At 35.0% G+C, this 26,717-nt stretch overlaps 1 protein-coding gene across 1 annotated transcript in view; it reads left to right on the plus strand.

Moving 5' to 3' along the window:
• Positions 1-632: 632 nt before the first annotated feature.
• LOC149538718 (uncharacterized) overlaps positions 633-26,717 on the plus strand; it is a 38,468-nt gene continuing 12,383 nt past the window's right edge. Inside the window, exon 1 of the mRNA XM_089800050.1 lies at positions 633-948. Coding sequence (XP_089656176.1) covers positions 652-948 — 297 coding nt within the window. The 5' untranslated portion in view covers positions 633-651. The remainder of the gene's footprint in view (positions 949-26,717) is intronic.

Raw genomic sequence — 26,717 nt, forward strand, 5'->3', positions numbered from 1 at the left:
TATTTAAATGTTATTATTTTTGGAAGCTTAGATGAATTTAATGCATTACTTACGAAAGTATAAAGGAAATGACATTTGATATTGGAACGAGTTCTCTCTACTTTAGCTCATCAATTGATACAAAAGGTATATTTTCAGCAATAAATCCTATTAAAAAAATTAAAAATTTATTTTTTCTATTTTATTTAAGTTGACATAAAAATTATATTTCTTACTATGTGAAAATTATGTTTAAGTGATTTAAATTTGATTTTCTAATCATATGAAGACTTGATATATAAGTCTTAATCATATGATTAACAATATTTTTATAAACTTAATTTTAATATATTTATAAATTTATGAAAATTAACTTAATATTCATACATAACTATAATCAAATATATTTTATAATACACAAATTCTAATATTTTAAAATAAATTATAAAACAAATATATAAAATATCTAGAACTAATATTAAAATATTAATATTGCATTATTTGCATATTATCTCTCCAACTAATATTATATATCTTAAATTATAATATTTTCTCTACCAGAGCTCTTGTTTTATGTAAAGCTGTTTTTTATACCTCGACAATATTCAATGCAAAGAACCAATATAGTTTAACTATTGTAGGTTTCGATTGGCAGAGGAGAGCTTTTGAAGAATGGCTCCCAAAACGAAGCCAAAACCCAAGACCAATACCCAAGCGGCTGCTTCATCACAGCCTGATCAGCCAACGATCTCCATTGAAGAGCTGTTTACTAACTTAGACAAAGCTAGCAAAGGTAACGATTACAAGCAAATAATTAAAATAGCAGATGAGATCCTGGGTTTGGCTCCTGCGGACCAGGATGCGTTGCATTGCAAGGTGGTGGCCCTCATTCAGTCGGACCGGGTCGATGAGGCGCTCGTCGTTATTCAGTCTTCCTCCCATTTCCCCATTGATCTCACATTTCACAAGGTACCTTATCCAAAATTTTCTTTTTTTAGGGCAATAAACTATCAGAAGAGATCGGTTAACGTAGCTACCTTGAGCAAATTTTAGATAGGCGTTGCTTCCTTCTTTTTTCCTTGAACAATCTAAATTGAAGATGCTATGTTTCTTTGTTTTCGAGTGAATGCGATCTTGAATTACAAGGGACTTGACTACCCTTTATTACACAGTGTCAGGGCATGGATTCATATACCCTTTTTGGGCTCGGCCAATGCAAACTATCAAACTCAATCTAAATCATCTGTTTGCTAATAAAATGCTCAATTTGAGTATTCCAGGATGTAAATCTCGTCTTTTTTCTTTGTGAACAGAGATATAGATATTAAATGAGGGAAATAGATAAGTTCTGCCTGTAAAGGTTTTACTTTTTTGGTGTTCTATCCATTTAGTGGCGAGTCTCCTGATTGAGCGAGCTGGACTGAACTCGCTAGGGCTCATTTGATGAATTTTACACGGGGTGTGGTTAACAGTCTCCAAAATATACATTATAGATTACAATATTTTATATTTCCTGATGTCAAAGCCAAAACATTCACCATGTCCACAAGCCACATTAGATGGACACGACTTAAAGTGGAAGGAGAACATGGTCAATTGAACCTGCTTGGGCTCAATTAGTGAGCTTGTAGGTGATTAGTATGCTTACTATACTTTAGCGTCTTCAACAAAATGTAATATTCCACTTTAGTTGATGTGAAAACCATTTCCTTCAGCACATTCACCAAGTCATGTTTCGGCGCAGATCACTTGAAGTGGGGTGAACTTAGCGGCATGATCATTGCTAAAGTCACTCCATCTTACTTTCACACCACAACCAACAGATGTGGATATTCTAAATGGTAACTCTCTCTCGTTAAATAGCAGTTTTGGGGAAGATTAGGAGTTTTTGTTGTCCGAGTGTTTTAAATCTTGGTGACTACTTTCCAATTGGTGAGTACTTGCCAAGCTTTATTGTCCAACTCTGCTGAAAAAGCTTGTCGATTTATTTGGCGAGTCTAAAACGTGGGCAACTTAGAAAATAAATAAAAAATTAAAAAATTTATTGAAACTGACTTTTTCGAAAGTTGGAGCGCAGTTTGAGAGGCATTTTCTTGGATTTATTGCTATTTTTCAGTGTGTTAGCCTCTTCAGGTGAATGGGGCTAACAACACAAGGCTTGGACAACCTTATTCACTTCAAGCTCCACAAGACTCAAGAGGGTATTCCTAAATGAAGGTCTCACTGAATGATAGTTACTTGATGAACCCTGAATTTCAGACCTACGAATGTGGATGGCTCTCAGATTGACATTTATGAGTTATTGGTGTTTATATTTCACCATTCTCATGCATAATCCCACTTGCATTTAAAATCATTGAGGACAAAACTGCGCTCAACTTGCACCTAACAACAAGAAAGTAAAATGACTTTGAATTTGATTTGTTTCTAAAAATATATCAAGCTCTTCATAGATTAGTCCTCTTCTTGGGCCATAGAGTTAAACATGAAACCATAATAGAGATCTTATGAGCAAAGTGATCTTTAACCAATGGATATAAAACATGCTATAATGCCTGACATTAACAAATCCTCTTTAGTTGTTAGTACACCCTTCTTGCAAAACCATTTCATGCACTTAGGTCACAATTATTGAAGTAATTATCTCCTTACTTTAACAGACCATTGGCCAAAGAACACAATCACAGTTAAGGCTGCAATAACAAGCTCAAGCACTCTGAGTATATTGAATTTATATGATCAGAAATGTACAAGTATGGAGACAACATCATGACAATGAAACTATATTGCTGCACAAAATTCAGATTATACATCCAAAACCACAAATACTTGCCCATGGTATTTAACTCTTTCCTTGAAAGGAGCCCATGAACAAAATTTCTAATTATAGAGATGACTGTGAAGCCAAATTCAAGCATCTTTGAAACGGTTGAATTTTTATGGTTCTGATTACAAAACATGAGAACAATCTCTTGACAGTAGCATAATGACTTCACTAACTGGCTAATATTTTCTCATAGAAATCAAACTATTGCAATGTGCATACCCTTTTGCAACCTAGGATCAGACCCAATTCTATATACATGCTTGAAATGAAAGTTTAGAAGTTAGAACATCCATTGTTTAATGAAAGAGAATGGAAAGATATAGAAAAGGAGAGAATCCTGAATCTGATTTGATGATGTCACTTGCCTTTCCTCTGAATCTGATCTGCATTCTTTCCTTGACATTTGACATAGTTCTCTTCCACCTGGAATCTGCAAAATTCCCCCTCATCCATCTGTCAAACTGAAAATATCAGTTCTGCCCTTATTCTTTGAACTTATCTGCACCTTATCTGTCCTGATATTATAGCTGAAAATATTCTCTCCTCTTATCTGCAACTGAAAATAATGTAATTGTGTGCCTGAGTTTCTTTCAATTGAAGATATCCTTCCCTTTATCCTTATTTTGAAAATATTCTGCTTGACCCTTGTGATCTGTATTTCGTCTTTCCAATTCAGTTGAAACCGTAATTGTCTTTCTCCCATTTGCCTTTGTCTTTGCATCCCATTGAAAATCAGATTCTCATGAAGAGGAAATAAGCATGATGAACATTAGTGCAAGATTAAATATTTTGGTAGAAACAAAATACCCTTTTGGCTTTCTGCTTTTATAATATTTTGTCACATGAAATCTACCATAGAAGTAATTTTTTATCAAATTCTTTTAACGTAAATATTTAAATCATTCCCCCTCTTTCATCTGTAACCGTAATTTTAATTCACATGGCTTTAAAATTGCACTTCGTCGGTACTGCTCTTTTGCGTTGCACATAAAATTTAAAAAATGATTTGCTCCAATTGTTTTTCCATTTCTGTGATTAGTATTTCACTTTAAAATAATTCCCCTTTTAAAATCACCCTTGAACTGCATTTTCATTTTTTCACCCAACCACTATGCCATTGAAATTTCTTCAATCTTGTAGCGTACATTGTTTTATACTTTGGGCTTTTACTTTTTACAACCATTTGTTTTACTCTCACCCACTTTATGTGAAAATGTTTTGCATTCGAGTGAAAGCATTTTCTCTCATTATTATTATCCCTATTTTGCATATTAATGCTTTGCTGTCCACATGTTATTTAAAACCATTTCCACATTTGTGTGAAAAGTAAAATCTGCAATTATGCTTCTTAAATCTGCACTTTCATAAGATTGTCAAGGATTCCTTAAGTTTTAATCTCTTTGATTAGGCATACTGGTAAATAATAATTTCACATCTTCTCAAATGTTTCATTTTTCGCATTTGGTAGCTGTGAAAGAGGTCATGCATGCCTGAGATTATCTGCTGTTAAGTTCACAGAAATTCCACTGTGACTATGATCCATCTGTTGTTTTTGGTCTGCACATTCTGTGATTTCCTTCAGAGCCGTGCTTATGTTTTCCTTTGGAGTTTTCCTGTTATGACACCTCCATATGAACTGGCATCTTTATGGTTTGCTTGCCTGTTTGTGTGTCTTGGCATTGTCATTGCTGAAAGAGCATCTACGTGGAGAGTTCATCGGTTGTTACTGTATGGCTACCGGTTATGTGTTTCTTTCATTATGGATTTGACTGTTTTAGGTATTGCGCTCATATATTAGTGCATGTGATCACTGCCCTAGTATATACATGGTATTGTAACTGCTGTCCTTTTGCCCTCCTCTTTTGTCATGGTAGTTCCAAAGCGCTGCTGAGAACTCCAGCGTTACTTTTTTTGATGAAAAAACTCTTAATTGTTCGTGAGGATTGAGTGGCATAGCATCGGGTTGTGAATGCATTGAGAAAGGATTGAATGAGTGAATGAATGCTTTTTAATGACGTCCACGAGACCAGAGCAGTCTAAGGGACCGAAGAGCAACCGCTCTAGATTGAGTATAGTTAAAAATGATTGTTTTTTATTCTCCAGTTTTGAGCAGAGCTGGCTGATGTTCATTGGGTGTATAGAGAATTCATGTCAGTGTGTGTGTTTTTCTTAGCCTATTGTGTATAACACAGAAGGCATTCTGATTATTCTCAGCAGGCCGTGTGTGACAGAGAAGTCATTTTGTTGTATTTGATCTGCAAGTGCATCATCAGTGAATGCATGATCTGTAGATGATTGATTTTTTTTACTATGCAGAGACTGTATGTATCTCTGAGAATGCACATTTTGTTGTGCATTTCATCATCTATCAATAAGGCTTCTGATCAACTGTGTAATATTTTCAAACATAAGTGAGTAGTCATTTAATTGATTTGATATGTAAATAAAGGGATCATCATTTTGTGGGCTTGGTTTCACCCTCAAGAGGAGGGTTTTCCTAGGATACGTCTCCTGTGTCTCTTGTTTATTTTTGTGTATTTCATTGTAGTTTTGAAAGTGTTGTATTCTGGTTCATAATTTTAACATGGTATGGAAGTGGGTCTAAGGTAACTATCCTGAATTAGAATCTTCAGGTTCTTGTATTACTCTTTGCCATATTTTTAGGTAGTTTGTTTCAATCCTTTACAATGGTAAACAGATTCAAAGTTGAAGACAGATTGGATGGATCTTCAAAATTCTTTCTAATTTCTCTTCATAGAAATTTGAATTCTAATTACGCTTGAAGAGAATGATCTTCTTGACTATGTGAATTTTGATGTAGCAGAACCATCTGATGATGCTGAGACAACTCAATGGAGGAAGAACAAAATCATGGCAAGGAAGATTATAATCAATTCTGTTAAGGATCACCTGCTGCCCATTATTTCAAAGTTGAATTCAGCCAAAGATATGTTTCAAATTTTGAAGGACCTGTATGAATTCAACAACACTAGTAGAGCTCTAGCCTTGAGACGTCAACTTTTACGTGTTAAAATGGCTAGAGGAGAATTGGTTGTTTCCTTCTTTATGAAAACTACAGATTTGAAGGATCAACTCAATGCCATTGGAGAATCCGTTGCAAACAAAGATTTGGTTATGTTAGCCATGAATGGACTTCCCCACACTTGGGAATCCTTCATCCAAGGATTCAGTGGAAGAGATGAACTTCCTAAGTTTGATCATTTAGGAGCTGATTGCATTCAAGAGAAATGTAGGTTAGAAGCTAGAGGTGTTGGATGTAAATCTCATAATGAAGATGATCATGTACTTGCTGCCCACACTTCTAAAGGGAAAGGGAAGAAAGGTAACTTAAAGAGTTTTAGAGATAAGAATTTTGATTCAACTCTTGATTCAAGAAAAAGAAGAAGGATCTATCTAGGATTCAGTGTTTCATATGTGACAAATTTGGTCACTTTGCTATAGATTGTAACTCTATACCCAAGCATCAAGTTGCTTCTACTAATGTTGAAAATGCATCTCCTCACTTTGCTATAGATTGTAACTCTAGACCCAAGCATCAAGTTGCTTCTACTAATGTTGAAAATGCATCTCCTCCTAGAGAGTCAAGAGAAATTTTAGAGGGGTTCTTATTTAATTATACTCTTTCTAGTAATGTACTATAAGTTATGTATGCAGAGAAATGCAAGAAATATACAAAAATAAACCATTCCATAGCAATTAGCATATTCAAATTGAAATAACAGTAATGTCTAATTAGTAAATTACTCAAGTTCAAGAATCCAATGCAATTTGAATTACAAAATCAAAACATATTTCATGGTTCAATGTTGATCAGTCAAGAGTCAAGGCTCAAGATTCTCAAATCAAATTCAGTCAGTCAGAATCATAAGGATTTTCAAAAAAATCCACATTCTCATCATCTCCTTTTGCTGCAACACTTGCAAGTTCATTTGAACCAAACACGCTTCCAATTGTGCCAGATGCACGTGCTATGATGTTATCAACATCATCATTTGTCATCACAATAAGATCCTGAATTGTATCCAAGTTTGCACATTCAGGTGCTACATCCCAAAGCTTGGTTGACCCTTGCATCCATCCTTCTTACATGACAAAGATGCAAGTTGGTATGTATATAAACCAAGTCCTCAACTTTCTTTGAGCCCAATTGGTTGCGTTTCACTGAATGGATATAGGAGTATGTACACCAATTCTGTTCAGGAGCAGAAGAACTTGCAACCTGCATAGTGTTCATAAAATTAAACATACAAAGGAAAATCAAATTAAAGAGTGTTAAACACTAAATTGTACAATACAATTGCTAAATAAAAAATAAATGAAAACTTACTTGTGAGAGGATCTTGATTGCAAGAGGTTGTAGACTCTTGAATGGTTGACCATACATGTACCAACATGTGATAGCTCCCATGTCATTTTGGTTCTTTATTGCATTAACCTTTTTGTGCATTTCATCACTTGGGAAGAGTCTTGCAAATGCACTGTAGCACCTAGTAGCAACTTCTTCATCTGCATATGGTGTAACTCTATTTGACATAGCAAGCATTTCCTGGCTATAGTACCTTGGAGATAAGGCATATGCAAGGAGGTGCAGTGGGGTAGTCATCTTCTCCCGATGATGATGAATGAGTGCCTCCACCTTATTGCATAAGGCTTCACATTCTGTGGGGTTAGTCTCATGTGCTTGTATGAAAATCTTTACCTTTTCTACCATGGTGTCCATGCCATTGTACACATCCCTCAAGCAAGGCGCATATGTATTGGCAAAACGTAGCATAGTCATGATAGGCTTGGTGAAATCCAATACAAATTGCACACGAGCCCACCAATGCTCATCCAAGACCATACCCCTGATCTTCAAGGCTCTCTCTGAATTTGAAGCCTTCTATACACCCCATTGGTTACAAATTACCATTTTGCTCAATGCTGATCGCACCTTGAGGAGTCGTCTCATAACAACAGTATGAGATGCAAATCTAGTCTCAACAACCTAAGTAAGTTGACAATATGACAACAAATATAAAAAAAGTTATAAACAAGAAATTATTTGATAATTGAACATGAATATAAAACTTATTAAAAATAAATAAATGAAACTAAGTAATTATAATTTTAAATTTACCTTCAATGACTCCAACTTGGAGAATGATTTAAATATAGATTGTGACATGTGGTGGTTTCTCACAAATATTTGTATCTCCTCTCCCTTTTGGTATATTTGCTTCACCCAATCTATTTGGGTGCCAATTTGTTGCATGACCAAGTTGAGAGAGTGTATGGTGCATGGTGTCAAAAAAATATGATCGTATCAAGACTCAACCAAAGCACTGAACCCCTACAATTTTTGGCATTATTTATGACCACTTGAACCACATTCTCACTGCTCACCATCTCTATTGCCTCAGTGAGAATTTTAGAAATGAAATGTGAATCCTCAACTTGTCCTTTACAATCAATCACTATAAAAAACATTGCCCCTTTGGGGGACATTGCAATCACATTAATCAATGGTCGGTTTCTTGTGTCTTTCCATCCATCAGACACAATAGTTATACCAAAAGTTTTCCAAGATCTCCTAATTGGTTGAAGAGCTTTGTCTATAGAAACCTTTTCTTTTTGCAAAAGAGTAGTACGCACCTTTTCAAACCTAGGGCTAATGTAATCAGTTGGTGCTTTAAGGATGGCTGCAACCAGTTCCTTCCAATATGGCAATCTTACCAAATTGAAAGGAAGACCATTGGCATAAAGACAATGTGCAATTGCTTAATCAACAAGTTCTCTTGTCTCCATTTTGAATGCTCGGACCACTATTGTAGGTAATAACTTCTACTTCTTCATCTTCCTCTCCCACTTCCAAGAATGAATGTTTGGAGGATGCAACATGATCGGTGGGCACATTCACTTTGCTCTCTGTGAATGAAGGTTTATACAAACTTGTTTTTAATTTGTTCACTAAACAATCAACAACGTCTTGCTCTTTTATAAATCCGACTAACTATGCATCGCTCATTCTTTTTCCATCTTTGCTTCCCTTGCACAATGCTATTCCTTTACCAGCAGGGTCCATAAAATGAGCTTTGACCCGAAAATATGAGCTGTTGAATGGTTTACTATTATGACATACACTGCATTTCCAAATGTATGACCCACCTCCTGAAACCTGTGATAATCTTGTGGTGCGTCTCCATAATGGAGATGATACATCAATATTGAAGTTATCACTTTGTTGACCTTGCCTTGCTACTGGACTTTGACTACCAGTAGTGGCCATTCTTGCACAATACAAACTATGAATCTAATAAGAAAATAAAAATATTTAAATAAACTATGAACATGAAACATGCAAGTGAAACTTGCTTCATTTCTTAAAAAAACCAAAAAACTTGGAAAAATTCTTCCAAAACTTGAAAAATTCATGAACATTTTTTAAAATCACTAAAAAAGTTCATGAAATGGATCAAATGCTTATCTTAGATGCTTAGATGTCCTTTGTAGAAGCTATTATTCACCCTATAAATGATCCTCTTAAAAAATAATGACATTGCTTTCAAAATGCCAAATTGGAGACCAAACGAGAAGAGAGCCTAGCTGCAAACAAAATGAGAGGAATGAGTAATGAATGGCCTATATTAGGGCCGTTTTAGGGTTTAGGGGCAAAAAGGAGACAAAATATAATTAAAAAAACCAATTTAACACATGATTTATTGAGTCACTTTAGTGACTTGGTGCTCAAAAATCTAGATGCTCTACAAATTTACACTTCTTGCCCACCTCCATGTCGGTTCCAAACACATCCACATATCCCCGCTCATCCACTCCCACATCCCCCAGAAAATGCTACGCATCGGTATCTTAGCTTATTGATAGTAAAGGCTCTTGTCATATTACAAGTTATTTTGAGCATCTTACTAACTTGAAAGAACAAGACTCTCACTTGCAAGTTATCATTGGTGATGATGCTTGCTACTCTATGAAGGGTGCTGGTTCTACTTCATATCAGCTAGATTCAGGAGTTCCTCTTCATCTAAGTGATGTTTTGTTTGTTCCTAGAGTTAAGAGGGATTCGATTTCCATTTTTGCATTGGAAGATAAAGGTTACAAAGTTGCTTTTGCTGATGGAAAAGTACTTGCATGGAAGAAGAACACAAGTACCAAGACAACACATTAGATTGGTGTTCATCATGACATCCTTTATACACTTTCAGCGCATTCTATTCAAGTCCTTGCACGTGATTCAACAAGTTCAAGTGAGTTGTGGCACAAAAGGTTTGTTCATTTGAATTTCAAAACCTTGTCTTCAATGGCGAAGGTGGTAGTTGGTCTTCCAAAGCTGAATCAAGATCATGAGGGTGTCTGCAAAGTAAGTGCTCTAGGAAAGAACATCAAAATCCATTTCACAGTAGTGAAACTAGAGCAAAGACTGTCTTGTAGCTGATTCATTCTAATTTGTGTGGTCCTATAATAGTTGCTTCTTTAAGTGTTTTTTGGTTTTATATTACTCCATTGATGAGTTCTCTTGTAAGTTATGAATTTACTTTCTTAAATCTAAGGAGTCTGATGAAGTGCTATCTAGATTTAAATAATTTAAAGCTCTTGTTGAAAACTTGTCCAATAAGAAGATAAAATGTATCAAGGTTTGATAATGGAGGTGAATATACTTCAGGTATATTTTAAGATTTTTGTATTGAAAGAAAAAATAGGTCCATAGTTGAGGCAGGGAAGGCCATGATTCATGATTAAGGTTGTCAAACATTCCTATGGGCAGAAGTCTGTAAGATAACAATGTATGTTCATGGTCACAAATCACATTCTATTCTTGACAATATGACACCAGAATAAGTTTCTCGTTTTTTAAACCAGATATTAGTCATCTCATAATTTTTGGACGTCTAGTGTATATTCATGTTCCAAAAGATAAGAGATTTAAGTTAGATAGTTTAGGAAAGACATTTTGTTGGTTATAGTGATTCATCTATAGCATACGGGATCTACATTCTAGGTCACAATCACATTGAAATCAATAGAGATGTCTCTTTTGAAGAAGATGTAGCTTGCAGAAGGTCTAAAGTATCTAATATGGAAATTGTGAGAGAAGATTTTGTGCCTTCTCGAGACATGGATATGGCAGTTTCAGATTCCCCTTCTGAGATTCAGGAGGAGTTAGATGATTCTTCGGGTCTAGTAATTTTCCAACTGATAAGAAGAGACCATTGCGGGCTAGGCGCACTATGCAAGAGGCTGAAAATTATGCAGCCCCACACAACACTTTCTAGGAAAGTAAAAAATCTGATAAGTTTGCAAGATATGTTGCCTTGATGAGTCACATTATAGCATTTGAACCTTCATGTTTTGAGTAGGCTTCAAATGAAAAACTGTGGAGAGATGCCATGATGGAGGAGTATCAATCCATCATCAAGAATGATGTCTGTGACATTATTCCTAGGCCCAAAGTTAAATCTATTGTTTCTCATAAGTGGTTGTTCAAAATTAAACATGCAGCTGATGGAGTGTAGAAAATATAAAACTATATTTGTAGCTAGAGGTTTTTGCTGTAAATGAAGGTATAGATTCTGATTAGACTTTTGCACTTGTAGCACGTTACACCTCTATCAGGACTATTATAGCTGTTGCATTAGTTAAAAGTTAAAACTCAGAAAACTTCATGAAATGGATGTGAGGACAACATTCTTGGATGGGGAATTGAGGAAGAAGTTTTAAATTGAACAAGTAGAGGATTTTGTGATACACAATAAGGGTTCTCATGTGCAGATTGAAGAAGGCTTTGTATGGCCTTAAGCAAGCTCCTCATGAGAGACTTGATCATTACTTATTGAGTTTGGGCTCTCTAAAGAATGATGCTGGTTCAAACTTATCTTTTAAGGTAATTGATGATAAAGCCTTAATCTTAGTACTTTATTTGATGATTTGTTTCTCACAGGTTAAGATGATCTCATTGTTAAATGTAAGGAGTTAGCTTCTGAATTTGAGATGAAAAATCTTGGTCTGATGAACTATTTTCTTGGACATGAAGTATGACAAAGACCATGTGAGACTATTTTGAGCTAAGGGACACATGCCATTGATATTTTGAAAAGTTTTTGTATGTTAGATTATAAGTCCCTGGTTACATCTATGGGAGCAAATCTGAAAAAGTTACATGAGGTTGCAGCCATTTCAGATTTACTTGATCCTACTATATTCATTTAGTCAATTGTCCATTAATGTTTCTAGTCTAGGCTTGATATATGTGCTAACACTCTAAGTTAGTTCATGTGTAATGTACCCTTTTTCTAGCCGTTAACATTATGGTCACATGGGCTAATTATTCTGTTAAGTGGGAAAAAAACAATTACCAAAAAGAAAAAGAAATGAAGAGACATCCAAGGGAATATGAATAGTCATTCTGTTATACTTGAAAAGGGAGGAGGGAGCTCATTTTTGGGCATGCTTGGCTTATTATTTTGGATGGATCTTTTTAGTTTCTTTTGGAGAAATATTGGGGGAGCTTACAACTTTCTACTCAGACTTGAGGACAAAAACCTTCTAGCTATTTCTGGTGGATTGGATGGAGACTGGATTCGTCATTGCAGTGAATTCGAGATGGAGTTCACGCTGAGCTTATAGGTTCTTTTCTATGAGTTTCCAATTTGACTGTTATTATTTGTTTGTAAGATTGGATTTCTATGCATGTTATTGCATTGCTGGTTTATAATGCAATAAAATTTCTGAAGATATTCATATGAGCACATTGCTGGTTTTTATTGCATGAGCTATCTATTGTGTTTTGAAATTTGTTTATGAAATAATATTTGGAGAATATCCATCTGGGATATTACAGTGGTATCAGAGCATCAAACTTGCCATCTTGTTGGGTATTATCAGAGCTGGTTTTCCTACCAGCCTGTAAGATTTTGAAGGGTTTTATTAGAGATTTTATCTGTCTACTAAATTGTGAGATTTATTGAGCAAGAGAGAATGCAGATGAAGTAAGAAAATATTTGCAGGACCGTTTCAATCCAAGTTGAAGGTTTTTTTGTTAAGTTTGCAGCTTTAGTCGGATTGATTCTATCATGAGATACATTGTTGATGGTAAATCATCATTTAGACAAATATTCTAATATTATATATATATATATAAATTATATTATTATTAATATATTATTATTATCTAATGATGATTAACCATAGAGACACGTCTCCTCTCATATTTATAAGTCTTCAAATATGCATTTGGAACACACCAATTACAATGGCAGTGTTATTACAGTTGCAGAAAATGATCCCTGTTAATTAACATGGTATTAGAGCCATGCTGCAAATGTAGAAAATGAAAATGACAGAAATAAGTTTTTTGAGTAGATAGATGCGAATGGTTGATCCCACACCATTGGGGATAAAAAAGTATATTTCTTCAGCGAACCAGGAGGAAGAAATAATTGCGCTCCTATTTTGCACAACAATTACTGAAGAGAACCAATTCATAAACTGAGGATACATATCTTTCATAAATGACATATTGATCTATTCTGGCATGGTTGATAATGGACTATAGTTTCAATTTGCTACAATTACCGTCACCTTAACTAATACACAAGAGATGTGTCGTCTCAAGTAACCATACATCGTTTCAGAATATAGCCAAAGTATGTACTCAATATCATTGGGTGATTAATTCATCAAATCATTGAGCGCTGACGTGAATAACAGATTAAAAGGAACCATTTAAATGACAATCTTCATTCTATCATTTTTGAATTTTGATTTTTTTATAAAGTAGAGTTTTGTCTTTTATCGAATCCTTGAATTTTTGTTCTTGTATATTCCCGATAGTGATCGGGCTACCAAGCTGACAACTTATCATGTTTTGTCTTTTTTGATCAAATTTTGGTTACACACAGATTTATTTACCAACATCTGATTCTGAAATTTATCCTCCTTTAGACATTCGTCGTCTTCTTAATTTTGTCTTTAGTCATTACTTCCACTGCTTAGATTATCCCGACATCTTTTGGATTATTGTATAGCCACATATTTATCAATGGCTTATCGATTGCATTCACACACTGTCAAAGGTTCATGAACATTAACAAATATATACATTTTTCAAAACTTTATGTTGTGCTGCTGCTATTCATCAATATGATCACTTTTGTCAGGCATTTACTATAGAAGGAACTTGTGCAATAAATATCAGTCTACAAACAAAGTATTCTAATTGCCGGTTTATCATCATCTACAATCTCAGTGTCATCATGTTTCAAGCTTGTACGGGAGTCTTGTGCTTGCTGGCATCGATATAGTCAACACTGTCTTCTATCATTATTGGAATTCATTATCTCCAGCAAGTAGTACTACCTATAAAACAAGGAGAGAGATAATAATTAGCATCCAACTCAGCACAAAGTATAAGAGAAGACAAGAATCCACACAGGAGTCTGGAAACTTTTAGAATATATTGACTTGGAAAAGAGAAGACTGAAGCACATATGTGGATTGAAATCTATGGCCTTATACCTATATAAACATATAGTAGATATTGTAAGGAATATCATGGCTCCGACAATAAATTACTTCAGTACCAACAAATGAAGACCACCTAAAAGTTAATATGGAGCCGCTAGAAATGCAATCAGTGGAAGACTTCACACGGACTTAGGAAGAGACATATTATATTCATTGCATGGAAGTCAGCTACAGTTCATCGGGGAAATGAAAGAAGGAATAGGTTTTACACAGACTAAGGTTTGGGAAATGGGTCAGTTATTAAACATGCAGTCTGATGAATACATGAAGCACATTCTCCACTTAATCACATAATGTTTCCAGAACAAACAATGCCTTCTTGATACCTGAAATGTGCTCTAAGGAAAATCTTCACTAGTGCAAGATGAAATAATCCACTGTAAAGGCCAAACCTATTACAATGTAGCAGTCAATTTGAATTAATCTAAAGACTTCCAGAAATGCTTGTCCATTTGGAAATGACACATCGAAGTTTGGCCAAGTAATATGATGAATTGAATGTACCATCGTCAACATTCTGAATGCACATGGAGAATCTATATTAAAAGATTGATTGATATTATTCCTTCACGAGAAAATAAATATAGATTGACAACTATTATTTTATATTGGTTTGAGAACATACAAAATCAATGACAGAGGAAAGCTTGAGGTAATTAGAAGAAATTGATGGTAAACTTGAATATTGATTCATATTAGTTGAAGAGTTACAATGTATAACGATTCATAGATATCAAATACCTACATGAGCAAAGAATGATTACAAGCAACTATTACAATTCTAACTAATCGATGATTAATCAAGGAAGATTATCATTAATCAATTGGAAATTACAATTAGTCAATTGATTGGCAAGTGATGTGACTAACATATAAGGCAAAGAAGAAATTTTGAATAGATACTGTTCTTGGAAACAATCTATCATTACAATCTGCAAGATTTAAAGAAGATAATGAATACTTTGTACCAAGTTAATTATTGGCAATCTTCCTATGATAAGGTTCTACTACAAGAGTTCGAGGATGTTGAGTTAAATTTCTTCATTGGTACTAATGAGAACATGACAATGATTCCTTACTAAGATTATTCTAAGAAGAAATATCAGTCTGAAATGATTGAGTTTGAGGATGGTTCTCACAATGTAAAGCGAGATGTAGCTTCCTTCTCAAAGAATAAGATATAATTACTTTTAATTAAACAAGAGAATATTTTATTTTTGAGGAAAGATTTAAAAGTACAATCCCAAGTCTCAGGAGATTTTCAAGATGGAGTTTGTCCTGGAAATTACTATTGGTTATGTTGTGGCTAGAATGTAGAGAACTATTCATAATACATGATCAATCTTGATTTTCCTAAGTGGGTGTTGATTTGGAAACAAAGTCAATCCGTCTCATCATTGAATTATCATATTCTAGACATACATGAAGATCAAAATCTAGAAGGGAATTGTTAAATTGATCAATAATAGTTTGAGGAGGACACTTAAATTTTTAGTCATTGGGGAAGATTAATGTGTTGGCACATGGTTATAGAACCCTAGCAAAAACACAAGGATCATCTCGAGAGGACTGAATAGGAATATAAGTGGGAATTCTGCATTGTGGGGGGGGCGGGGGGGGGGGGGGGGGTAGGGTGAATGATTGCCTTAACCAATGTTTCATTCCCCTTTTCTGATTTGATGTATATGGACCTTCATTGGAACAACGTATATCAAGAATATTGATGTACAAATAAGTATTTATTATCTTTGAGTATTAGACTTATTTGTTTATTATAGTCTCTTGCTTATATGTATGAATAATAAGAGTCTTGTGCCTTGATGTACTTTTGTTCCATTTGTTTGTCTCCTGGGATGCTCTTGCAGGAAGAGAAGAATGGTGTGTTAGGTATGCTGGCAAGGCATTAGTGCAGGATTGTGTGAGATAAGTATCCTTCTATATTGAGAGGGAGTTTGACACTTCAAAGGCAACACAAGAGCTTAGAAGATTGATATTCAGAGGAAGTCTAAAATACATTTGTGACTGCATGATTTTGATGGGCCTACTCTTGTGGACATCATGAGGAAGTAATGACTTATCACCAGAAAGTCGGAAGATTGATATTAGATTCAGAGGGAGTACGACAACCATCCTTGGGCAAAGGGAACCTCTAAGGGAGTAACTACATGACTTGACTTCCCAAGATCATTGTTCGGAGGGAGAATTTTGAGGTACAATACTGTTTGAATGACATCTGCTCTATTAGGGAGAAGTTATAAGTGAAATTCCTTGTAGTGCATTCTTTTCTATGAGAGAGAAGTTGAGGTGAAAGCCCTTGTTCCACCCTTTGACTTGGTTCATGGTCGTTACTATTTTGCATATGGGGATTATGTCATGAAAGGAGGTGATCTTTCATTGATATATATATATATATATTCCTTGTAGTGCATTTTTTTCTATGAGAGAGAAGTTGAGGTGAAAGCCCTTGTTCCACCCTCCGACTTGGTTCATGGTCATTACTATTTTGCATATGGGGATTATGTCATGAAAGGAGACGATCTTTCATTGATATATATATATATATATATTTGGAGGGTTGTTATTGTAAGGTGACGATCTTATCAATAGCTTGACTTGTTATCATGACAAACTACATTAAGTAGTTGTCTCAAAGTGCCAGTAGTCATGATAACAAACGTATCATGATCAAACTACATTAACTTGTTGTCTCGGAGTGTTGGAGATCATGATACTTATCATGACAGAGTTCATGACATGTTGATTACTAGTTATCTGATTGACTTCATTAAGTTGTCTCGGAGTGCCTGAAATCAAATTACTCATATCCTACTAGGATATAACATATTCTTTTGGTAGGCATCAAGGATTTGATGCTAGTGCACATACCAAAAGAATATAAATATGATGAATATCATATGATTGATATTTCTTGTTGAAACATACTTCGGATTATATTGAAAGATAACATCTAAGTTGTTGGATATATGTTGATATCCTTAAATATGCCATTCCAGTAATATCATATTGAGATGATATCACTTCATAAACTTGAGAGCATAATATGTTCTATAAATCTTCCCTAGCTAAGAGGGAGTGTCAAGTTTGTAGCTTCAGTCAGATTGATTTGATCATGAGATACATTGTTGATGGTAAATAATCATTTAGACAAATATTCTTATATTATATATAAATTAATTATATTATTGTTAACATATTATTATTATCAGATGATGATTAGCCATAGAGACATGTCTCCTCCTCTGATATTTATAAGTCTTCAAATCTGCATTTGGAATGGACCAATTACAATGGCAGTGTTATTACATTTGCAGAAAACAATCCCTGTTAATTAACGTTTTAATTAAATGGGAAATACATTCATTGAGTGCATGAGACAATTGGTTTGAAAGAATTTATAAAGTTTTCTAAAGTTCTTTAAATTTAATATGGGCGGTCATACTGTATTTGAATATTTGAGTGTGCTGGCTATCACAAAGTATAAACTTAAAATATTTTGAAAAATATTTCTATAGCAACTTATGTGTTGGTGGATTAATAATTTCATCAAATCACAGTATTCAAGTGCAAGGAAAAAACCATTATTGTGGGTCCCAATCATTTTATGGTTTTCCAGACTTTACTAGTCTAAGCAAGTATTAAGACAGATGAGATCATTGTAAGCCTCAGGGGCTATAATCGTTGACATTCAAATTAATACCATTAGTGAGATGACTAAGGAATTGAAGCAGTTTTTTTGTGTGAATCATATCAAATATTGGTGAGTGTATAAGATTGGACGATTAAAATGGTGCCAATATAAGTATTGGAGTAAGCTTATCAGGATATTTGTGATTTTTAACATTCGTGGTTGAGAAGCTCAATTTTTCTCATTCCAAGCACAGGTTTGGTTGTTCAAACTGGGCATAGCTATAGATATCTTTTATCAGCACTGCGATATTACCTCATGGTGCATATGGAAGTATTAATGCAGTGGTGGACTGTTGGTTGACAGGTAGCACTAGGAAACTGTATTGGTTGTTCCTTCACACGGCAAAGTGAATTCAATACATGGGCTAGTACAACCCTCTATTTGAATCATACTAGAAAGGACATCTGTGGGTGGAATTTTTGGACATACAGGCATACTGTTTTTGCAACGACACATATTCATTGCTGGTCGATTCCGAGACTGCTTCTGAGCACATTGATAGTTGATGCTGGGTGTTCTGCAGGCACCAGTATTACCAAATGTCTTTGGCTTTATGGAGATTAGCTTTGCCGTGAATACCTCTCAGTGACGGTTTTATATTTTATAAGTTTTGACTGAAGAATCTTGCTATCAGGAAGAGAGATCTGCCATTTCTTAACTGTGGGAAAATTAAAAATGCCTCTGCCGGGTGGTGATGCAAAGAACAAAGAAGTTGAAGAGTCGTTGTGGGAATTGAGTGCAACTTATTTTGGCATTATTGTCTCTCCTGGGTTACAAGGACTGCCAACAAATGAAGAATTTGCAGAATCTGAATTATATAACCACTCTAAGGTATAGAATTATTGACTTCTTCCAGAAGCTCTTCAGAAACTACATGGGCGTCAAACTGGATAATTCTCTGATTTGGAGGTGATTTGAGATTGTCACCAATACTGAAAACAATTTTCTAGGTTAGACGACATTTCAATAAATTGTTCATGAACGTTAAATGGTACATGTCGAGCCCGGATTGTGAGTTGTTTGCAAATGATCAGTAGTTATAATTTGGTACAATTGAAATTATACAGAGGCAGGAGTAACATGATTGGAAATAGTTCGAGCCAGGAACGCACAGAACAACATCAAACCATTATTTGTCGTGTTCTGAAGTTCTTGGAGCCAGTAGAAGACAGAGACACACCACCTTGTCGAGGTTGGATTAAAGTAATTGGTGGAGGGAATACTTCTTTTTCCCTCTTAAGCAAATGGGTTATAGCCAGCTGTAATATGAGAGTTTTGAGTAGATTGCCTTGGGTGTTTGGTTTTCTTATTTTGGCTCTACATTTTCCAATGACAGAGGAAACTGAAACTTAGTATTCTGAAGTTAGTGTGCACTGAACTACGTTAAAAGGGGAACCTTAAAAAACGAACTTCTATCGTTCTGGAAGAAACATATTAGCGGATGAACATCTTGCAGGAATAGCTTCCAACAATGATAAATGGTAACAAAAAGGATTGTTCTTTAGAAGAATATTAAATACTGTAGTTATTTTTTGAAGACTGTGAAAGCTGAGTATAACATATCAATAACTGAAGGGTTCTGGCAATAATTCTTGACTTCTCAAGTTCGTTGGAGATAACTCTTGCTCTGTACAATTTCTGAACATAATGATAGCATTCTTTGTGCATTTTGATCCCTAGATCTGTCATTGGCAGGCAACCAAAAAAGTACAACAGTGCGGACAAACATGGACATTGTTTCAAGACTGTCAAGGGTCTTTGGATGACACTGCTTCTTGTTCAAGTATGACTGGTAATCTCTTGTATGACAGATTTATTTTCCAGACCATGCCTTAAAAGGAGTACGTAACAGGGGAAAACTTATTTGATGACTCGAAGCAGCTCTTGGTAAGAGAAAATCAATTATTAATGTGCAGATTTCACAAGTGGCCTACACTGAGTTGATTGTGGCTAATTCAGGTTACTTGGGGGTGTTGCTGATTGAAGGGACTTCTTTAAAAGAGGCCTGCCGACTGTTTGCCAGGATTCACTAATTGATATTGTGGTGTAATTCTTTGCAGTTGGTGGAAATTCAGTTTGGAAATATTTGGTACAAATATGTATAGGTAGATACCAAAATTTATTGCCAGGGACGAGGAACAAATCCTTGAAAAAAAACTCTTCAATATAGAACAAAAACTTGCATGTTTGCCACATTCAAAGGATGAATTTCTTCAAAATTTGGGAGCAATAGAGAATTGTTTATCCACAATAGAATAGCTAGGTCCAAAGAGTAAATAAGTGAACATCCTTCTTGCTGTGATCCCTTTGGTTAAGCTAGTATTGTTGAGACAACCTGATAGAGAGGTAAGACTTGCAGTCACTCAATCTATTGTTCATATTATGAGGATAATAAGACCACATGATCCTTACAACAGGAAGTTATGAAGGACATATTCCAATTGATCGTAGAAAGTTTTCAAGGATTGTGTAATATCCATAATTCATCCTTTAGCAAGGCAGTCAATATTTTAGAAACAGTAGCAAAACTTTGTGCTTGTGTGATTATGTTGGATCTCGGTTGTGAAGACTTAATTCATGATAGGTTCCATCAGTTCTTGATTGCTATTAAAGGGGACCACAAGAGATATGTTTTATTATGTCCTTGATCATTGAAGAGAGTGTTGGCAATTCACAAAATATCTTATCTACCATATTAACTGATTTGAAACAAACACATGTTACTTCTTTTGATGCTTGTAGTTTGGTTACCGGTGTCATCAAACAATGTGAGCAAAAATTGAAACCATTCTTGATAAGTGACAAAATCGAGGGAGGAAGCAAAGAAGATTTGTTTTAACCTACAAAAAAAGATGAAAAAAAAGATAAAACTCAGTGATATGGGCAACTTAGCAGGAGTGAAGCTGACGGTGTTGTGGATCAGACCCCTGGGAATCTAAGGGAGTCTCCTTCCATTATGACACTATGTCCTTTGGTTGATGACTATAGGGGTGATGAGGTATCTTTTGGATCTACTATTTGTGTAGCAACCCCTGAGGATAATTATTCTTTTGATGAGAATACTTTCAGCCAACTTAATGTTGATTGGATGAAGCATACTTTTTGAGGTGGATGCTGATTGGATAATGGAGAATCCACTATTCGAGTTTGATGTTGGAACACTTTTTGATCTTGATCAAGAGTCCTAGATTGATCTTTATTGCAGCCTAGAGGTGGCTGCCTTAACAAAGGGACATAATGTTGATTACAAATCAGCCTTGGTTAGAGACATGGCTAACGGTATAGCTAGAGAGCATATAAGGGTGAGGGACATTGCAGATCAATACCCAATGATTTGTTCTCCTCCTCATACAATTGGGACTCAACCATATTTTTATAGCGCCCATGGTTACCCTACCATCATAGATATTGAGCATGATGATAACACTTGGTTTGACATACTTCTCTTTATGGAGGAAGCCGAGTCCAACAATGTTGCTAGTTTGCTTCTTCAATTCAAATTCCATTTGGGATACTTGTTGGAGGGGAAGCTTTATGGAAGTTGGATATTCAAGGTAGCTTGGAGGGTGGATGGCCATTTCGTTTGTGGGACTTTGGAGGATTAGTCACATGGTCACTATTGTTTTAGGGAGTTGATTGGCATAATGTTGAGCTCCCACCTTTATCTCACTCTAGTGGCGCTTGTGATCTTAGTTGGAGTGAGGTTCTTAGTTGGATTGAGGATTTTCCCAAATATAATTGTAGCACATGGTTGGTAAATTTGATAGATTATGCACATAGAGTGATCCAAGATCTTGGTATTAATATGATTGGTGCATTGCGTTTGTGGGGAATTGATGAGAAGCTTCATAGTTATAGACGTATAGTTTATATCAAAGTAGTGCAGCTGGTTGGTGGGGCAACTTCCTTGAGATTGATATGGGATCTAGACATTTTGTTTACAACATGTAGATCTTGATTGCTTGAGGGCAAACAATCTTTGGGAAGAGAGGACTATAATGTCCCCTTTCTCTAGCTAATAACCTTTGATGCATTGTTAGCCTTTTCCATCATGATCTCGTGGTCTAACTAGGCCTTGTCAAGGGTCAGTATGAGTTTCGACAAATGCATCTTCACTTTCGAGCAGATCAGAGCCGAGATAGTAGGGGTTCCTAGTACTTACTCTTTATAATAAGTCAGCTGGGGTCCAAATGTCCAGGTTTGCAGTATTGGACTTCAAGCATCTTGCGAAGAGCTTTGCGGCAAGCTATTATACATGGCTTTTTGAGTTCGACAGGATATTTATTTTAATGTTTGAAGATTAACTTGTTTTTATAAAGTGACTTTAAATAAAAAAGGGGGATTAATAAGTCACTTATCTTATAAAGTTATATTATTCTCTTAAGTGGGAAAAAAAAAACAATTAAAAGAAAAAAAGAAAAAAGAAATGAAGAGTTATCTTGTGCTTCAAAGGGGAAGAGGGAGCTCATTTTTGGGCATGCATAATTTATTAATTTGGACAGATTTTTTTGAGTTTCTCTGGGAGAAACATTGGGAGAGCTTACAACTTTATACTTAAACCTGATGACGGAAACTTTTAAGCCATTTCTGGTGGATTGGATGTAGATCCGATTCATCATTATAGTGGATTCGAGACAGAGTGTATGCTGAGCTAACAAATTCTTTTCTATGTGTTTCTAGTTTGATTGTTATTATTGTTTGTAAGATCGAATATTATGCATGTTATTGTATTTGCTGGTTTATAATGCAATAACATTTATGAAGATATTCATATGAGCATATTGTTGGTTATTTTGTTGGTTTTTATTGCATGCACTATTAATTGTGTTCTAAAGTTTGTTTTTGAGATAATATTGGGAGAATATCCACCCGAGATATTAGACCATGTGTGAACAAGACAGATTCATTTGGTTGTAGCTAAACACATATTGAGATATGTACGTAGTATAGTAGGATATGGTCTTAAATATTCTTCTTGAGAAGAGTTGAATGTGCTTGGGTTCTCTGATTCAGATTGGGCAGGGTGCATGCCTAACATGAAGAGTACTTTAGGATGTTGTTTCAGCATAGGTTTAATTATGATTTCTTGGTGCCATAGGAAACAATCACGTGTCTTTTAGAGTACAGCTAAAGCAAAATATGTTACAGCTTGTGTGGCTGCAAGGGAAGCAGTGGCTTTGCAAATTGCTTATAGGTTTGTTCAGGCAGGCTTTGGTACCTACAATGATCCTTTGTGATAACCAAAGTTGTACAAAGCTTTTGGTTAATTGTGTTTTCCATGATAGAACTAAACACGTTGAATTAAAATATTATTACTTGAGAGATATGGTTCAAAGGAAAGCAATATAGCTAAAGCAGAATATGTTGCAGCTTGTGTGGCTGCAAGAGAAGCAGTGGCTTTGCAAATTGCTTATAGGTTTGTTTGGGCAGGCTTTGGTACCTACAATGATCCTTTGTGATAACCAAATTTGTATGAAGCTTTTGGTTAATTGTGTTATCCATGATAGAAGCAAACATGTGGAAATAAAATATCATTACTTGAGAGATATAGTTCAAAGGAAAACAATTGAGCTCAAGTACATTTGCACAAAAGAGAAAACCACATACATTCTCACCAAGCCACTTCCTAGAATGAAGTTTTTCTATTTCAGAGATAAGATTGGTATCATCGAGAATGATGCTCTTGTTGAAAGATAGTCTCAACTTCTATAATTCTTTTACTTGTTAATTGTGTTCTTCTCTATGAGGGAAAAGTTCGAGTTACAATCCCTTAATAAGTTCTTTGTGAGGGAGAAGTTTGAGGTGCAATCCCTTGTTAATCTTCTTTGTGAGGGAGAAGCTCAAGGTGCAATCCCTTGTTAACGAGTTCTGCTCTATGAGGGAGAAGTTCGAGGTGCAGTCCCTTGTTCCACCCTTTGGAAGTAGCCATGGTGGAAGTCATGTGAGAGACTCCATTAGTTTTATCCTTCACTTTTGGGAGTAGCCATGGTGAATGTCATGCTGAGATGAGAATATTATGATGAGATTTGTTATTGACACGTTGTGTTTGGTTGCAGCTATGTGTACTCATCATGCGAAGACATATTGATGTTCTCTCTCTTGCTAAGAGGGAGTGTTGAATTTGGTAGCTGCAAAAGAGATCATGCATACCTGAAATTATCTGACATTAAGGTCTCACTACTCTCTCTCTCTCTCTCTCTCTCTCTCTCTCTCACTCATTCTCTCTCATTTTTGGTCTGCGCTTTGTGTGATTTCCTGGATGGTTGTGCTCGTGTTTTTCATTGGAGTTTCCCTCTTATGAATGCCTCCATATGAATTGGTGTCTTTACGGTTTGCATACCTGTTCACTTGTCTTGGCATTGTCATTGGTGAAAGGGCATCTTCATGGAGAGTTCATTCATTGTGATTGTATGGCTACCATTTATGTGTTTCTTTCATTATGGATTGACCGTTCTATGTATTGCACTCATACGTTAGTGTATGCGATGACCGTCCTAGTATATACGTGGTATTGTAATTGCTGTCCATTTGCATTCCTGAGGTGTCGCAACAGTTACAAAGTGTTGTTGGGAATGCTAGTGCTAATGATTTTTGATTATAAAAAAGTCTTCATGGTTCATGAGGCTTGAGTGGCATAGCATTGGGTTGTAAATGCGTTGAGAAAGTATTGAATATAGTCAAAGCTGATCGTTTTTATTCTAAGTTACTAGTTCGAGTTTGGTTCCAAGTTTGAAGTTTGAGAACCGGTTCACAAGTTTGTCAAAATTTAGGAAAGGGGTTTGGCTTCGTTAGTACAAAAACATATATATATATATATATATATATATATATATATATATATATATATATATATATATATATATATATATGAAGCATGCTTTAAAATTAGAATGTAGCATAGTAGTATAAACACATTTAAACAACAAAAACACCATAAACTTTAATCACAGTGATCATACCATCATATAGTTCAAGTAACAAGTTCAACATCAAAGATTCAAAACATTGTAGGTTTCCTTTTAGAGCCCTGCTAGCTGAAAAGATAAATAAAACAGGGGTGCCCATTGGCTCTTGCTATATTTGTGATTGCTTTGGATGGTAATCTTTTACTTGTTGAGAGAAATGACTAATGGAATGAAAATCTATGATCTTTCTCTTCCCAGTAAGGATAAACTCTTGAATATTCAGTTTGCTGATAATACTACATTTTTGGTGATTTTAGAGCAATGAAAATTTGAGAACCTAATGTGCAAGCTTGATGGTGCGAAGATTTCCAAGAGCAAGTCTATGTTGCTAAGCTGTAACTGTTCACCTCTTGACTAGTTTAAGAAGTTTGAGCTGAATTGAGAGGGTTCCAACATGCGTGATACCTTGGCATCCCATTTGATATCAATCCTTCCCTTAAATCAATGTGGGATTGGTTTAAGTTAAAATTGAAATTAAATCTCCAAATGGAATAGACACTATATCTCCTTATTTTATAAAAAGCAAGTTTGTCAAAAAATTATGTTCTCTTATTTTCGATACCAGGCGTATGGCTATATTGCAATAGACAAGTTAATGAAATTCAAAAATGAATCAAGAAATTCCTTTGGTTTGGCAACAATTAACCACATGGTCCATCCGGGTTCAAACTTGTTTCAAATCCATGCAAACCCACAGTAAAAATCTGACACCCTGCCCGAACCAGACTTCGAACTGGACCCAAACTTCGAACCAATTTGAACTTCTGCTGGTCCTGCAGGGACGAACTATGGTAACTTGGGTTTTTTTTGGTAGATAATTTTTTAAATGATTATTTTATTTATATAAGACAAATTGAATATAAATAAATAATATTTCTTAATTTATTTAAAAGATTTTTTTAAAATATTATTTTACTTAAACTAGAAATTATTAAAAGTTCAATTTATTTACATAAGGTTATATTTAAAAAAAAGTTTTATTATCAAGCACCTATTGGCTTATTGTTGCAAACACAAAAGTGTGCAATTGCTAGTTTACGCTGTCCTAGAAGTTGGAAGTACTAGAAAATTACAAATACGAACCTTTCGATTCCCATTTTGTTATCTGTCTTCTCAGCAAAGGAAAAATCTCCTTTTAATGACGTTTTTGAGCCTGAGGATTTTGAGATCCTAGAGGCGAACTTGGATAATTATGAGGTCAAATGACTTAGGCAAGCCTTAGAACTAGGAGTTATATAATCAAGACCTGCAACCTTCTAACATAGCTCAATTTTTAGTGGCAAGTGGCATTGGCTGCTACTGATTTTATGAATCTGTACTTAGTTTACAGGTTGGTTTTATACAATTATATTGTAATTGTAATTTTGTCAATTGTATCTAATTAATTATTATTTATGCACTATGAAGTATGTTTTCTGTGCAATGCAATGTAATCAGCAATCTGAATATAAATAACATCCTATTTATTAGAATATTATAATGTTTATTTAATGGTCATCTTAGTTAGTCTTTAGTTTATTAGGCAGTTTCTATTTCCGTCTTTAGTTCAAGATTGTGTCTTTTAGAAATATTTGGGTTTTTTTTGCAGAAATTTGTTATCTAGTTTTCTAAATAAAAATCGTTGGAGGTATTTTATGAAAATCTTGTTGTGGTCTTCAAAGATTTTTGCTGAAAATTGTGAGCTTGGTAGAGTTTT

This window comes from Cupressus sempervirens, chromosome 9, assembly GCF_028749045.1.
Source record: "Cupressus sempervirens isolate cs-2001-9-10 chromosome 9, ASM2874904v1, whole genome shotgun sequence".
In the NCBI taxonomy this organism is placed as follows: domain Eukaryota; kingdom Viridiplantae; phylum Streptophyta; class Pinopsida; order Cupressales; family Cupressaceae; genus Cupressus; species Cupressus sempervirens.